Genomic DNA, 16,204 nt, shown 5'->3' on the forward strand with positions numbered 1-16,204 from the left:
TAATAATAATAATTTCCTTGTATTGTCATTCTGTGTAACAATGTACACAGAACGAAATGTCGATTACACCTGACCCGTTGTAGCGAGCCGATGCAGCCGCAGCCAACAGAGGGCGCCGCCGACCACTTTTTAAGTCTTAGGAATGACTCGGCCGGGGCGCGAACCACCGACCTCCCAGTCTCAAAGAAGACTAAAAAATACGGATATGTAGTGACCAAACCACAATTTTTCTTTTTTTTTCGCAGCCTTTTGCAAGGATTTGGGTTTCCGTGGTTTTACCAATAGGAGGCAATAGTCTATTAATTAAAGTATATCAAATGAAACATAGCAACTACATATACATTACTGCATGTATTTTTACTCATAAATACGTCTGAAAAAAAAAAACGGAATATCTCTTTCCTCATGCATTGCCAAGGTATCAGATAGAAACCCTATATTGGCATTTTTTCTTTACTAATGCGGCCCCGACTCACAACGTTGGCCCAACCCATGTGTAGACAAACATATGACATGAAAACCTACGTATTTAAAAGGCAGAAGAAGAGTCGAAGCCACCGCCATGTCGGCGAGGGTGATGCTCTCTCCCACCAGGTACGTTCTTGGCTCCAAAATCTTGTCCAGAACCTTCAGGATCCGAAATAGATCACCACGGGACGTCTGCTGCAGCTGAAACATAATTAATAGTTTATAACTAAAAAAAAAAAAAAAAAAAAAAAAAGTACAGTAGACCCATCGAATATGACCATAATCTCTATTATCAGGACGACAGGTTTTTGTTTTTCCATGGTTTGTGATTGCAATAAAATGAAGTAAAGTAACCTATGGTTGATAGTTCATGTGTCCTAAACTACCACAGATAAAAACATTTAAATAACAAAATAGTATAGAGAAAGTACTACTTATGTGTAATATGCATGAAATTTCCACCTGCTAGGAATGTCAAGCCCTTTGAAAATTTCCTTGCTTGGTTACAGCAATGCAACTTAGCCTACTGAGACTTTTTTTTATTTCTTTATCATCTCAAGCTTCGTTTCCATGGTTATTGTGTTTTTGATTCCCCTATAGCATCATCAAAAACCTTGCAACCAAAGACTACAGTATCAAAAACTGACAAGTCAATGCTAAATTGGCTTTAAGACCAAGTCAAACATGTGACGGGGCTGCAATAAACAGTTTATTCGTTTATTTTTAGTGTTTCCAGGTTTTGCATACACTCAATCACTTGTGAGTTGCTCCTTTTTTTAAAAAAAAACAAAGAAAATGGTCCACCGTTTTTGCTTCTCCCTTTGGCATCACCGCAATATTTGGGACCCAGAGTCAATAAATACGGTACTAAAGAATACAAGATTGTATCTACGACTTAAAGATCTTTACAAAGCCCACGTGATTCTGAACTGAATGAAGAAAAAAGCATATTGGCATTTTCTTGACGCAAACCAATAGCAGACCTGCATTTTATAGGATGTCGACCAATAGCAGACAGGCATTCTAGAAACGAAGTTGTCACGCGCATAAAAACTTGAATTGTTAATATTTTTAGACAAGCAAAATAATTACTTGTTGGTGTCGTATGATGGGGGAAAAAAAGGTCATTGTATACCACATCATTAATTGAAAACGACATGTGGCGGAGACACAGGACCCTGAAGCGTTCACGAATTTTGGGCAAATACAGCCTCACGGTGCCCATCCCTCTTCAAGGCGTCTGTTTTGGGTAGATGTTTTCTCCCCCACATGAAAAAAAATGGTATTGGTTTCCATTGTTCCTAAAAGCAGGAGAAGCCTCCTGATCTGACTAAGATACAGCACCTTCATCATCTGGTTGCCTTTGTTTTTCGGTGTAAAGCATCATCCCACACTTTAGAGCCGTGTGACAGTAGTAATACTAGATACTAAATCACTTGGAGAAAACTATTATGTTCCTAAATGTTTTGACACCATCGTACTGAACTGTGAGTTATTTCCCTTAATGTTGCATTAACTTAAAGAAAATGTCTTCTTATTCTTTTACCTCAGGCTCCTGATTGTTACATAAGCACTTAAAAGCATCTGAGGGAGATTTGGGGGTAAAAAAAAACAAAAAAACAAACAAAACAAAAAAACATCCTATTCCACACAGTAAACTGAAAATGTCATAAAGCGGGGACGCTGTATCCCGGGGGTCTGCTATAACACACACAAGATTTCCCCACCTTCTTATCCAGCGTCAACCCCATGAGGGGAAAAACGACGGCGCAGGACGACGGGACGAGCTCGTTGTCGGCGAAACTGAGCCATTGCCACACCTCGCTCTGCTGCTTGGCACCGAGGCCAGCTTTTTTGCCCTGCACGGCCAAGTACCAGGCAACCGCGTTGGCGCCGCTCAGCGTGGCGTCACCTTCGCCCAAAAGCAAGGCTGGAGTTGAACGGCTGTTGTCGGTCACCGTCTTGATGCCGGAGGAGGGCCACGCCTCGGCGGCCAGTAGAGCCAGGATGCTCCGGAAGTCATCAGGGTGGGGGGACACGTAAAGAGTGGCCATCCCTGAAGAAAGAACATAAACAGTTGTGAAAACAAATATTTTGCCGCTATATCCTAACATTCTTTTTTATGAGCTAATCATGTTTTTGCTTCTCCCTGTTGCAGGACTGCAAGCTTTGGGACCCATAGCAAACACAGTATTCTACCTGCGACTTAAGTAGTTATGAAGTACACAAGATTCTGAACTGAATGAAGAGAGAGAAAGGCATTGTGGGACGTAGTTCAGCTAGGACTGTAGTTGTAGGAGTAGCTCAGGAGGTATACTGCTCGTCGACTTCAGGAAAAACCAGCCCAACCATGCCCCACTTTTCATCAACAACAAGGCTGTGGAGGTTGTCAGCAGTATCAAGTTCCTAGGGGTGCACATTACAAACAAACTCACCTGGTCCGTGAACACTGCATCACTGGTTAAGAGGGCACAGCAGCGCCTGTACTTCCTGCGGAGGATGAGGAGAGCCCACCTGCCCCCACCCTCCCTCATCACATTCTACAGGGGCACCATAGAGAGTATCCTGACCAGCTGTATCTCTGTGTGGTGTGGAGGCTGCAGCGCTTCCGACTGGGGTAGTGTGAGGAGGGTGACGAGGACAGCAGGGAAAATCATCGGAACTTCTCTCCCCTCCATTCAGGACATTGGCCAGAAGCGCTGCCTATCCCAAGCTAAGAACATTATCAGGGACCCCTCTCACCCCCATCATGGACTGTTCACTCTGCTAGCCTCTGGGAAGAGGTACTGCAGTGTGCGGTGCAGGACCACCAGGTTCCACAATAGTCTTGTCCCCCTGGCCATTAGACTGTTAAATTGTCAATCAAACACATAGTAAATCTAACTGCTGCTAATCTGTACATCTGTTGGTTTTGTTTGACGTTTTGCACTACTGGCAGTTCTTTATAGCTAGCCACTCCTTGCACATCTGTTTCTCTGCACTATTGTACTTACAGCGTTATTGTTACAGTGTTATTGTTACTGTTTACCTGACTTGTTTACCTGACTGCCCTTTTTGCACATCTGGTTAGCTGCTCCTCTTGCACTATTTGCGCTACTGTAAAATACTATACATAGCCATAATTATTTAGTATATTATTAGTACTCAATACTCCAACTCAATACAACATTTTATTTATATCTGTACATTCAAGGAAGCTGTGCGGGTCAGATGTATCGACATTTCGTTCTGTATACACGTGTACTAGAATGACAATAAAGTAGATCTGAATCTGAATTTTAATCATTGTCTGCGTCTCTGTTTTTGGAGTTTTGAGTTGTTAGAGGGGAAAAGGAAAAAAAAAACAGTTTCGATTCTTGTGTGCTTCGTAAAGACTTTGCAAGTTTGTGCGATACAATACTGTGTATTTTGTACTATAATTATTTGCTTTGGGCCCAAAAGGTGTACAGTAATGCAAAAGGGAGAAGCAAAAACAAGGAAATAAAGCTTCCAGTCATCAAGAAATACGAAGAAGACACACACACACATCACTACCCTCATTGATCGAACTTAATTAAAATATGGATCAAGTATTAAAGTAAGAAAATCTAAGGATACAAAAATCCTTGCATGTTTCAAAATCAGTTTCATTTTCGATCCGTGGTCTCCCCATCCCTCTGCATCCATCCACAAACTCCACTGTACCAGCTCAAGTCATTTCACACCAAAGGTAGATAAATCCCAATTTTTCTTTTATATTTATATATATTAACAATTGTATTTAATCAAATATCTTACACATATTTACTATATACTAGTTTGTTGTTTTTACCTGGGCTACTATTATAATGTGAATTTCCCTACAAGGATGAATAAAGTCTCTATGATCTGCATTTATATAGCGCTTTTCAAGTCAAGTCTTAAATGCTTCACATTTACCCATTCACCCACACTCACACACCAATAGCGACCGTGCAGCCATGCAAGGCGCCAACCTGCTTATTATTGGGGGCATTAGGGGTTCAGTGTCTTACCCAAGGACACTTCGAGGAGTCGGGATTCGGACTGCGATCTCTTGATCCCAAGACTCTGCATCCTGAGCTACTGCCGCCCAGGGATTTCCATCCCCCACTATACGTTATCTTACTTTGCGATAACACATCAGAACGGATTAATGTCGAATCCCAGCGTCAACCAGATTGATTCGTTTTTAAACAAAAAACAGCATTTCAAAGTCCTAGTTGTCGCACGCTTTGAAGTTCCAAAACTTGTATGGCTTGATTGCGAAATTTCAACTTGAGCACTAAGTATGTTTTCCAATTACTGGTTAAACATTTGTGGTCAAATTAGCAATGGGAATATTTGCAGGATCTGCACAGGTTATAAGATCCAAACTAGAGACTGGTGCAGCATGACAACAACCAAGTGCATTTTGATGGTTTCCTTACGAAGTCATAATGCAATTTTAAATCTTCAGCCATAGTGTTGGGCACAATTCTTAATGGTTTTTACTGAGTGTTGCATTAAAGAAGTTAACCTTGGTTGTCGCCACCTGTCAAAAAGTCACTCGTGTCAATGCTAAATTAGCTTTGATAAATTAAATCCAACTCAAGTTTGTCTGCAATGACCAGAAAGCCAAATCGTTTGGGTTTTTTTTTGTGTTTACAGTGTTGATACGCGTGCGATCACTGGAAAGTCGCACTTACCTTTAAAAAGAACAGAGGAAAACGTCAGCCGGTCAAAATTCTGCACGCTGCATGAATTCTCACACGCCACACTTGTTGTCTGATGCAACCAGAGGATACTTCCGGGATACCGGAGCCGCTTCCGCTCCTGCGCGGAAGTCGCCAAATACAATTCTTTCAAATTAAGATTTTGTTTCAAAACTCCAATGAAATGTAGTTGTGGATTAAAACGTTTAGAAGTCATTTTGATACAATAGTGATACTTGAAATACGAACTTGAAGTCATTGAAATAAATTTGATTGTATTATTTTTTTTCAAAACATGGTGAATGAAGATGTCAAGGGAGAAATTGCGTAAAGCGTTCACAGCATGTGCCATAGTCATCAAAAAATTAAAGGAAATGATAATGTTTTCAAACTCGTGTGAGAACAATTCATTCATATTTTCAAAACAATCTCTATTTCTTTTGTTTTAAATCCCTCAACAACTCGGGTTGTAGGGGCACGATTCCCTGTGGTGTGTCTTGGGCAAGTACAGCCTGATGCCCTCTAAAAACTTAATCTAGTCAATCAATTTCATTGCATTTATTACAATTTTTAAAAATCTTAATTCTCCACAGCACGGAAGTTGCAAAATCCAATTGTATCCACTCATCACTTTGATTAAAATAGTAGTTGAAAAATTTAGAAAAGTCATCTTATATTTACTTTGGATACTTAAAAACAATATACAATCGCGAAAAACAAGTGAGGTGAATCATCTATTATCTCACATAACTACCCACAACTGAAAATAATAAGGTATTAAAGTAAGGAAATCTAAGCACATGACAATCCTTGAAATCAGTTTTGATCCACTGTCTCCTCATCTTTCTGCATCCACCCACCAACTCCACTGTACCAGCTCAAGTCATGTCACACTAATATTATGTGAGCATAGTTATAATAATATTAAGACAAATAAGTACACTAATAAGAAAAAGAAAAACAGGAAGAATAAAAAGACCAAAAGGGGAAAAAGGAGCAAAAGAATGAGCAAAATAGACGTCAGAGTAAGAATAACAATAATGAGAAGATGAAGAAAAAGAACAAGAAATGTTTTTGGAACCCATGCGACAACAGTCCATTTAAATTTCCAGAACAATAGGCCACCATTGTCTTTTATTCAAACGTACAACAAAAGCACATCATTGTTACAATGATTATAAAACAAAGGCACATTCAGTGTCACTAAAATGTCTTCTGGCAATTGTTAAACTTGTTTCCATGGAGTCTTATTGAGCTCCGATCATTCCTCGATTTTAAACACATTAGTGAAATCGATTTTTCGAGTTTCAAATAATAAATCCCACCGCAATCTAAAGGTGGGGCGCGTTTTTTAAAGTGTCCTTAAAAAGATGAAAGTAGAATATTTTCTCTATTAAACATAGAGGGTATACGAATTAGAAGAGGTTTCTTAGATTCACTAGGGTTAAGTGTGTGTTAACTATGCCGAACTGAGATCAAAGAGCCCTTAAATATATCTATCCCATCGCATCGATTTGCTTTTGCTCTTACTTTTAGCAAAACATTTCGGGCCGCGGAACACATTAGGTAAGGGGAATGTGGTGTGCAGTAACTTCATGCTCATCCACAGTTTTTTTTCTTTATCTTTGTTAGTGTAGTATGAAAATGATGAAATTAGGAAGAGAGTTAATTTAAGTATAGTCTAAACACCAACCAAAACCACAAGAAAAATGAAAAAAAAAGACTATTCGAGTGCCTCTAAGAAATGCTTCTTGCACACATGAGAAAGTCTGCAATCATGACTTTAAGCAAAGAGATGGAAGCAGAGAGTAAAAGGGTTCCTAATTACATACAGTGTTTTTAACCAGTTTTGAGCAGCTGTGGGCCGTGAGGGCTTTCGAGGCCTTCTTCGCTCGCCTAAAAATGATCTGAATCATGTTATGTTAATTATATTTCGCCTATAGATACTCATCAAATAATTCCAAATTGCCTGTCAGCTTCCTTTCATTGCTTTTCCCTTGGATCCGCTGCTTTCAGATCAGTGCTTTCATATTCAAGCATTTAATGAATTGAAAATCTGCCATCAGTTGTTGCTAGCTAGGCTCAGAAACCAACCATGCCCGCCCCGAACTAAATTTCGGTCGGTATGGTGGGGTCGGGCCAAGCTTTTCCCGGACTTTTTTTTTTTTAAACTCTCCACCCGTCATTGTTTTTCATTGTCTCCGTGAATAAAGACTTGTTTAACTCAAATTTCGTTACAGAAGACAGGTTTTAAGTGTCACGTGATGGCACGACGCGGGTCCCTTCATGTCAGCCCACCTCTCCCTTGCGCAGTCCACGCTCTGTGGCTTCCGGCAGCGTCGGACCCAGAGAAGCAGGTGCGTTGGGGGCCGGCGTTGGCTAAAATTACCGCTGAACCTGAGTCCTTACAAGTTAAATGGGAACTTTCACTTCCAAGATCGGTTAATTTGCGAATGACACATCGCTAATACAGAGTGGAGCTGAAGGCCTAGGTCTAAAACCCATAGCCTGACACTAGTTTTAAGTAAGCAACAATTTAGTCTTACAATATATTCCTTCAGAAAATAATTCTTTTTTTAATTCCTGCATTATTGATCCATAAAAAACAAAAACAAAATCCCATTGCAACAAAAATTCCCTATTCAGTGTCTGCTACTTCAGTATGGACCGGCCTGGTTTCCCTCTCCTGCCCAAAACCCTGCGTAAAAGCACCAAAAACCACATCCACCACCCCAAAAACAATGCTCCCCCCAATGACGACCCCGTTAAAGACCCCCGTTACGCCCCTCCAAGCCAACAGCCCCGTGCCCCCACCCAAGGCCAACGCCTGATCGCCCATTTCTGCGGCCACAGTCCCGGCATTGTCTCCACCCTGCCTCAAAAGACGGCCTCCGAAAAACCTGCCCACCCGCCAGGTTTTGCCAAGGGCCCCGCCAAATATTCCGAGCGTGTCCCCAGCTAGCGTGCCCATCCCGGTGATGCCCTCGTAGCAGCTGTTGAATAGCGCCCCCAGCAGGGAGGAAACGCAGAAGTAGATGTCGTAAAGGGAGTCGAGTAAAAAGTCCAGTATCGTTTCGGCACCCCAGCGTAACCACGACAACATGTCGGACATCAATAGGTAGAAGACGTAGAAGGTGTCGCCGGGGAGGGCGGCGAGGACGCCGAGGTCTTTCTGGAGGACGTAGTTCACCTGTGTCCAAAAAAAAACAAAATATTACTTCAAATAGGAAAACATATATTAACTGTAATCCCTCGCTTATCGAGTATAACAAGGACCAGAACACCTGTGGTCTGCGTAAATCCGCAAAATAGTCACGGACATTTTTAACATGCATTCTGCCAGCCCCTGCCTGAAGCAATAGTAAAACGGGGATAATGGATCGCGGCACGTGTGTCGTTTACTTCAGGCTGAAAAAAAAACGCAAAATAAGGGCTACCATGCGTTGCACAAATTTGATCTTAGGCTCTCAGCAAGTCACCCAGGAATAAAGAATAGATAATAAAAGAGCTGCCATGCATGACACAAATTTGCTCTCTCAACCAATGGATTGCGTGGAGACATTGCAATTCATTTTAGGCAGGCCACAAAAAATATGTTCTGTCGTCCTTGCTCTCAGCAGTGGTCGACCGGGGATGATGGATCGCAGCCACAACAGTTACATTTTTTAAGGCGAGCCCGAATGGCACGCTTCGCAAAAGAAGTGCCTTCTGTTGGACCCCACACTCACAGTAACATAGGAGTGGGGGTACAGGGTTGCAGCAACAACAATGCATTCCATTTCAGGCAGGCAGAATTGATTGCAGCCACACAAGTGCAGTTCTTTTTAGCGGGATTAACGTTAAAAAAAAGGCACCAGGCCTGATAAAAGAGTGATTTACCAGTCCTCGCTCGCTACAATATGCAATCAGATTTTATCTGCACGACTGCAACTCACCGTTAGGTGGATGGAACATCAAAAAAGAGCCATCAGGCTGACAAAAATGTGCGCCGCTGGCCCCAAAATAGAAAAAAAATGTTTACCTTTCCATTTTGTACAGGATAGTTTAGTTCAAGAGTCACCAGCATGGTTCGGACAAGAACCAGATAGACCCCTAAGAACACTGCAGTAGCCCGTAGACTGGTCCTGAAAATGGCTCACTGATGTTAAGTCATTGAGATTTTCTAAGAAAAAAATATTTCGAATTGTCTTTTTTAGTAGTTGATCGAGTCTGTTTTTAACCCTACTTCTAAATATTACAACCTGGTAACAACATAATAACATTCTTACCTGCCCTCTGATAAAAAAAAGTGCACTCTGGGATAGGAGATAACAGATTAGAGCTGCACAAATCCAGTTCATTTTAGGCGGGAATAAAGTTTTAAAAAAACAAAGCGTCTCAGCCTCATAAAAGTGTGATCTACCAAGCCCTTTCGCAACAAAGTGCGATCGGGGATAATGGATAACAGTTGCCTGAGAGCAGTTCAATTTTCGCTGGACAGAACAGAAAAAACACCCGCTGAACCGGACAAAACTGTGCTCTGCCAGTCTGTCGCTTGCAGGAATATGCAATTGGGGATAATGTATTGCAGCCGCACGTGTACAGTTCACTTTTTGGTAAACAAATTGCAAATAAGAGCAACTAAGCGGACAAAATAGGCTCTGCTGACCCACGCTTGCAATAATATGCAATCAGGGACAAGGGAACGTGGAATATTTTTCAGATTGTGGAATTTGGGTGTTAGTGCGGACAGAAAATGCTCAGGAGGTAGAGCGCTCGTCTTGGGATCAAGAGATTGCAGGTTCGATACCCGATACTCCTCCGTGTTATATGTCGAAGTGTCCTTGGGCAAGACACTGAATCCCTAATGCCCCCAAAAAGAAGGTCGGGGCCTTGCATGGCTGCATGGCCGATATTGGTGTGTGAGTGTGCGTGAATGGGTAAGTGTGAAGCACATTGTAAAGCGCTTTGGGAGGTCGTCATTGACTTGAAAAGCGCTATATAAATGCAGACCATTCACCTTTTTAAAAATCGTTTTTTATTTTTACCATTATTGTGATTCTTCTCAATAACATAACATTTAAATAATTATTGGCGCTCAGGTACACGTTTGATTAATATTTTGGGTACCTAAAGTTGTTTAGTTCGCCGTTTTATTGATATTTTGTGTATTATGGAACGTATAAAAATAAATACCATGACATTGTATGGGTAAAAATGTCTTGTACTTGTACAATTCAGTATTCGAACACTTTGATCTTAGTATCGAGTAATCACTCTAATGAGGCAGTAAAAAACTTGTTTCACCTGTCCGGGGAATCGTGTAATCCTGGAGAAGATCGGCTTGAGTGGAGCTTTGAGAATGGACAAAATAGTGGAGAAGATGGACACCACGATGCTGCTTGAATTGTCCTGTGCCTCAATGTCCCGTTGAGCGAGGCGTTCCACGAAACGAGACTTTTCGGGTTCTTGGATATTGCGCCGTTCCATCTCAGAAGTCTCCACTTCGGTCGTCTCCGCCTCTTTTACTCTTTCATGAGAATCTCCAATTTCTTCTGAGGTTTTGTCCGAGGTTCTCTTATCCGGGTTGCTTGCAGTCTGAGAGAGTTTTGAATCCCCAACCAACTTTTCCACATGTTCCTCAGTCTGAAAAGCCTTTTTGACTCCATCTGACCCCTCCTGTCCCCCCCCACAGAGGATCTCCTCCGCTCCCAACCTCTCTTGTATTTTTTCTACGCTCACTTTCTCAAAATCGCCATCATCGGCTGCTGTCTCGCTGATAAAACCAATGCCGAAACCACCTTCACCGCCAGGCACAGAGCAGCACGCCACTGCCCACAGTGCCCCCCCTTGGCACTGCTCGGTTCCAATCAGGATGTAAAGCTCGCCCCCCAGAGCGCCGCACTTCGGGGCAACATCGGAACGGATCGATTTAGAGACGAGGTGATCCCAACGTCGAAGGGGGGAGTCCAGGGATGGAGACGTTGGGTCAGTTCCGAGGATAAGAGCGGGGATAAAAACGTGGACGCCGTCTTCTTCTATTTCCTGTGTGACACACACACACAAAAATCGATTTGATTTGATTATTACATAAACAAACAAAAATATAAGATAAACAGGAAAATAGCAAATATTGAATTGCTGTAATCCCTCACTTCTTCACACATCGTACTTCTGTTCCGCTATCCATTAGCCCCGATTGCATAATGCGGCAAGCGGGAGTCGGCAGAGTGAATTTTCGTCAGGCCTGGCAGCTTAGGTTCGCCATTACTGTCGTTCCACCTAAAATGTGCAGCAGATAGGGCTGCACAATTTAAAAAAAAAAAAAAAAAAAAAAATCGCCATTTTTCAGACCAGTATTGCAATTTCGATGCGATTTTCGATTTTAAAAAGGAACGTTTTCTGTGCGAGTTCTTTTTTTTGGTGAGTACTTAACCCTCCTGTTGTCCGCAGGTCAAATTAGTTGTTGAAACCCCCCAAATAATCCCCTTGAATGGTCATTTATTTTCTAGATTGGTCCCAAACAGTAGAAAAATGAACGTTAGTTTTTATTCACATTTCCATGTAGGCAAAGCTGTACAAAAAAGTACAAAATGGTCCTTAAAATGAAGAAAAGACAAGGGTTACCGGTCATCATATTGACATCCTTTATTAATAAACAATAAACAGCTCTCTCTTTTGGGGATGCTTTGTTAGGGTTTATGTCTGCCCATACAAGGCTCAAACCGCAGTGTTGCGATTACAGAATCGCACTACGTCTCATTGCAATATCGATTCGTTTTTGATAAATCGTGGATCCCTAGCGGCAGAGATCTATTATCGGGCTGCTGAACGTGCCATTGCGGCCAGCAAAAAAAAGGACTCCATTGTTTTGGTCGCAATCCATTATCACCAGGCACCAATATTAATGCGAGTGGGGGCCTAGAAAGTAAATTTGTGTCATGCATAAAAGCTTTTTTGGGGCCTTTTTTTACACCTACAATGAACAGCACAAATGCGGCCGGCATCCATTATCCTCAGTCCATTATTTCGGCAGGGGGAGCTCATGTTTAAAATGACTTTGCGGACTTTCGTATATTGCTGGAGGTTCTTGTATTAGTCCATTTAACTTTTTTTCCAATATTTATCATTACTTTATTCAAGTAAAATATATATATATTTTTAAAAAACCTTAAATTGCAGTGTCTGTTGAAACAAACAGCAGATCCTTTTCTTCAAGTAATATTTATGGTTTAAAAAAATAAAGGTATTTTTTTCTTTTTAATTTCTTACCCACAAAGTTCCTCGTTTTTTTACTATTAACCTTCCTTATTTTAGTATATATATATCAACATTTCATTCAAGTAACAAATTATATACATATTATGTTTGTTCCACCAACATAAAAAAACAACTTTCATCTCCCTTACCAGATGACAAAAATGTAGATTTTTTTTTGTTTTATTTTAGTTTAAAAATAGCAACATATGACAAAATAAAATAATATACATGCAATTAAAAAAGCTGATTACACTGCAAGAATATTAACCAAATTAGAGAAATATGTGCTAACTGTTAAACTGTTTTTTGTAATTGATTTACCATATGGCAGCACGGCGGGGCAGTGGTTAGCGCTTGTGCGGCACAGTTCATGTCATGGGAACCTGTCGTGGGTTCAAATCCAGCTCCAGACTTCCTGTGCGGAGTTTGTATGTTCTCCCCGTGCTTGCGTGGGTTTCCTCCGGGCACTCCGGTTTCCTCCCACGTTCCAAAAAAACATGCATTTCAGGTGAATTGGCCGGTCCAAATTGTCCCTAGGTGTGAATGAGCGAGTGAGTTGTCTGTCCCCGTGTGCCCTGCGATTGACTGGCAACCAGTTCAGGGTGTCCCCTGCCCACTGCCCGGAGATGGCTGGGATGGGCTCCAGCCCCCCCGCGACCCTACTGAGGATAAGCGGTACGGCTAATGAGATGGGAGATGAGATTTACCATATTTTAGGTAAGTATTTAAGAAAGGATAGTTTTTAGAGGTGCCATGATCATTTTTGAAGATTTGAAAGGTGCATAAAACACTTTTATGTTGTTTAATGTTAAGTGCATCCCTCTTAAACCGGGGTGTCAAACTCATTTTAGTTCTAGGTGAGCCATATAGTAGAAAAAACATTCTTGGAGGCTCACAGTTAAATTATGACTCTTTGAGAGTTTTTTTTACCTTAATATTTTTTTCTTTCATGTCGATTTGATCTCTCATAGAATTTACAAACTGTGCATTTATGAAGAAAAAAATCAAAATAGCAATTTAATTCATTTCTACTCCAATCAATCTCACTAAAGAATCTCACGCAGAACAAAAAGTGACAAAAATTGCATAAAAAACGCTAATTTAAATAATCGATTTAATGATTGAGAAGTCTTTCTGCTTTTTACTTTTTAAAGGAAATGTTAACCTGAATAGGGGGACCTAGGGGGACTAGGTTGGATTTCATATCTATTACAGAAAGAAGTTTGAGCTTATTTAAACTTCTGCAAAGACACCCAGGTGTTTTTGTTTTAAATTCCGCATTGCCTCAAACATCGTGTTTGTGACTTTAAAGTAAAATAACATCAGTATGGGTTTCCTCAAGAATCTCTGGTTGATTAACGGTACAGCTTGCAGTAGGTACTATAAGAGTGGCGCCTGGCTCTGGCGACATCCAGTGGACAGATTTAAAACGACAGGTCATTGTTTGACGTGAAGGAGCCATTTTCTTTTCTGCTTCTCTCGTTATTGTCTCGCAGGTCATATAAAATGATGTGACAGGTCACATTCGACCAGAGGGCCATGAGTTTGACACAATGTGCCTCTCAAATAAGGCTGCTGTGGAGCAGCAAAGCAACAGGCCGTAGTTCGGCCACCCCTGCCACAGCCAATATCTACGACTTTGAGATTTGCATCGATATGACAGACATGTCCTTACCCCCGGCTCCTCGCCCTCTCGTCCCCACGTCCAATCAGGCTCCAGACGGAAAGCCAAGGCGACGGCCGTGTGGCAGTCTGGACGGTGCAGCGTGGCAAAGTGGTACCCGCCGGGCGCCTTGTGACACCGGGTGCTTGGGTTCAAGCCCTCCCACAGAGGGAGCATCCGCCCGTGGAAGAGGAAGTCGCATGGTAATTGTAAGTCGGATTCAGAGCTTGGGGCCAGCAGGACCAGCAGCCACAGGGCAGCGGTCAGCATACTGGTGGGCAGAAAGTGGTGAGCTCAGCAGAAATCTCTCACAAAGCCATGCAGTGTATGAGAGCAAACAAGCGTCACTGGCTGCTGGCTCCTAAAATCATGTTGCAAGAAACTGAATGACGAGTGCAGGCTCTATCTTGCTTGCATTCCCCCCCACACACAGAAAAACTACTTGACTGTCAGCTCCACCTGCGGCTCCTCCCTCTTTTTGATGGTCTCCATGACGACACTTTTGACTCAACCACACAGTCCTTGCACACACCCTCTGCAACCTGTTGCTTACTTGTAAGTCAGCATTCCCGTAGCAGTTATCACACCACATCGTTGACGGTCAAAGGAGAAAACTGTGGAAAACTAAAATAAATAATAGGTGAACAATAACAGGGAAAGTTTCTTTTCTAACGTTAAATTATAATTTAAATTGAGCATTACTTTGAAATGCAACACATTTATTGTATACAGTAGACCTTCAGGATACACATGAATCAGTTTTAAGGTGGGGATCATAAAGTAAAATTGCAACATAGCGGAGGACAGAGATCTTTGGTAATTAGGTAATGCCTTCCGTAACCCTGGGAACCTAAATAAAAAGATATATATGAGAAAATTAAGTGAACAATAAGTACTACTTCTGTGTAATTCAGGTACATATAATCGATAACATTATAAATACATATAGATGTAAAGGAAAAATGAAATTGTATTTACCTTTGGTGTGACATGACTTGAACTGGTGCAGTGGAGTAGTGGTTGGATGCAAAAGAGGCAGGAAACAGCACATTCCAAAATGAAACTTATTTTATGACTTCCAGTTTCAAAGATTGTCATGTTTTTAGAAGATTCCCTTGCTTTATTGGCCTACTTTTTAAATAATAGTCTCAGACATTGATTGGTTAAAGCCTTGCAAATGGTATTTCTTGATAACAGCAAGCTTCATTTTCATTGTTAACATGTATTTGCTTATCTCTTTAGCATCACTGCAAGCCTTGGAACCATAGCAAATAAATACTGAATAGTACAAAAAAAATACAGTATTTCATTGCCAATTTGCAACGTCTTTACAAAGGACACAATTTCTGAACTGAACATAGACTGTGGGAGAGATTTCAACCAATAGAACATCGTGCATGTGTCAAACCCATTGCCTGGAGGGCAAATGTTGCCTGCAACATCATTTAAGGTGGCTGTCGAAAGTGACTTAAAAAAAAAAAAAGGTCAAAAGAGTGTTTTGGCCAAAAACTACATTTCTCACAATGCTGTCAACCCCAAAGGGACAGCCAAGCACCAAAACATGCAACTACATGCAAATGATTGGAATTGAGAATAAATGATCCTAAAAATGTCCTAGAAAATTTGGTTATTTTGTTATATTTAGTTTATGTGAGATTGTAGTGAGATTTTTTTCAATATAAGTGTAAGGTTTGTGACTTGAATACTGAATAGATATGGAGTTGAGAAGAAGTAGTTACATACCAATAACATTGAGTTATACTGTATTTTAGGACAGCCATTATAATAATGAGGCCCTCAGAGAATTAGTCTGACACCCCCTGTCATATTGGCATTTTCATGATGCCGGGAGAAAAACCAATACCAGACCAGTATATTATATGACGGCAACCAATAGCGGACAGGCATTTTTGAGATCTAACTCATCATACACATGAACACCACCAAGTTTGAATTTCGTGGCAAAATATTTTGTTGTTGAGGTCGTACAGTGGACAAAAAACAGTAAAGAGGGACCGCCAAACATCTTATTCCACACTGCAAAGTCACAATGTCATAAATCGGGGTCACTGTATCCAAGGGCGTCTACTATACTTCTGTCCTGTACACTCGTTTAAAATCAAATCGCAAGTCTGAAACAAAC

The 16,204-nt window shown here is 41.2% G+C and overlaps 2 protein-coding genes across 2 annotated transcripts in view; both read right to left on the reverse strand.

The window, feature by feature from the left end:
* Positions 1-5,276, reverse strand: part of vars1 (valyl-tRNA synthetase 1) — a 36,016-nt gene extending 30,740 nt beyond the window's left edge. The window contains exons 1-3 of the mRNA XM_088326790.1: positions 5,154-5,276; positions 2,196-2,524; positions 526-669 (exon numbers count right to left, since the gene is read on the reverse strand). Coding sequence (XP_088182916.1) covers positions 526-669; positions 2,196-2,522 — 471 coding nt within the window. The 5' untranslated portion in view covers positions 2,523-2,524; positions 5,154-5,276. The remainder of the gene's footprint in view (positions 1-525; positions 670-2,195; positions 2,525-5,153) is intronic.
* A 982-nt stretch (positions 5,277-6,258) lies between these two features.
* Positions 6,259-14,502, reverse strand: LOC148372184 (uncharacterized). Its single transcript, XM_088326793.1, has 3 exons — positions 14,074-14,502; positions 10,446-11,183; positions 6,259-8,349 (listed from the first exon to the last, which is right to left on the reverse strand). Exons 1-3 carry the CDS (start codon positions 14,329-14,331, stop codon positions 7,798-7,800), a joined length of 1,548 nt encoding a protein of 515 aa, XP_088182919.1. The 5' UTR covers positions 14,332-14,502; the 3' UTR covers positions 6,259-7,797.
* Between the last annotated feature and the right edge of the window lie 1,702 nt (positions 14,503-16,204).

This window comes from Urocampus carinirostris, chromosome 2 (assembly GCF_059441175.1).
Source record: "Urocampus carinirostris isolate Australia breed hairy pipefish chromosome 2, RoL_Ucar_1.0, whole genome shotgun sequence".
Lineage (NCBI taxonomy): Eukaryota > Metazoa > Chordata > Actinopteri > Syngnathiformes > Syngnathidae > Urocampus > Urocampus carinirostris.

Coding starts and splice junctions, on each gene's coding strand:
- LOC148372184 (XM_088326793.1), bottom strand. CDS start 14,331: ATGCTGACCGCTGCCCTGTGGCTGCTGGTCCTGCTGGCCCCAAGCTCT. Junction 11,184..14,073: donor GAGAGGGCGAGGAGCCGGGG/GTAAGGACATGT, acceptor TGTGTCACACAG/GAAATAGAAGAAGACGGCGT. Junction 8,350..10,445: donor TTACACGATTCCCCGGACAG/GTGAAACAAGTT, acceptor TTTTGGACACAG/GTGAACTACGTCCTCCAGAA.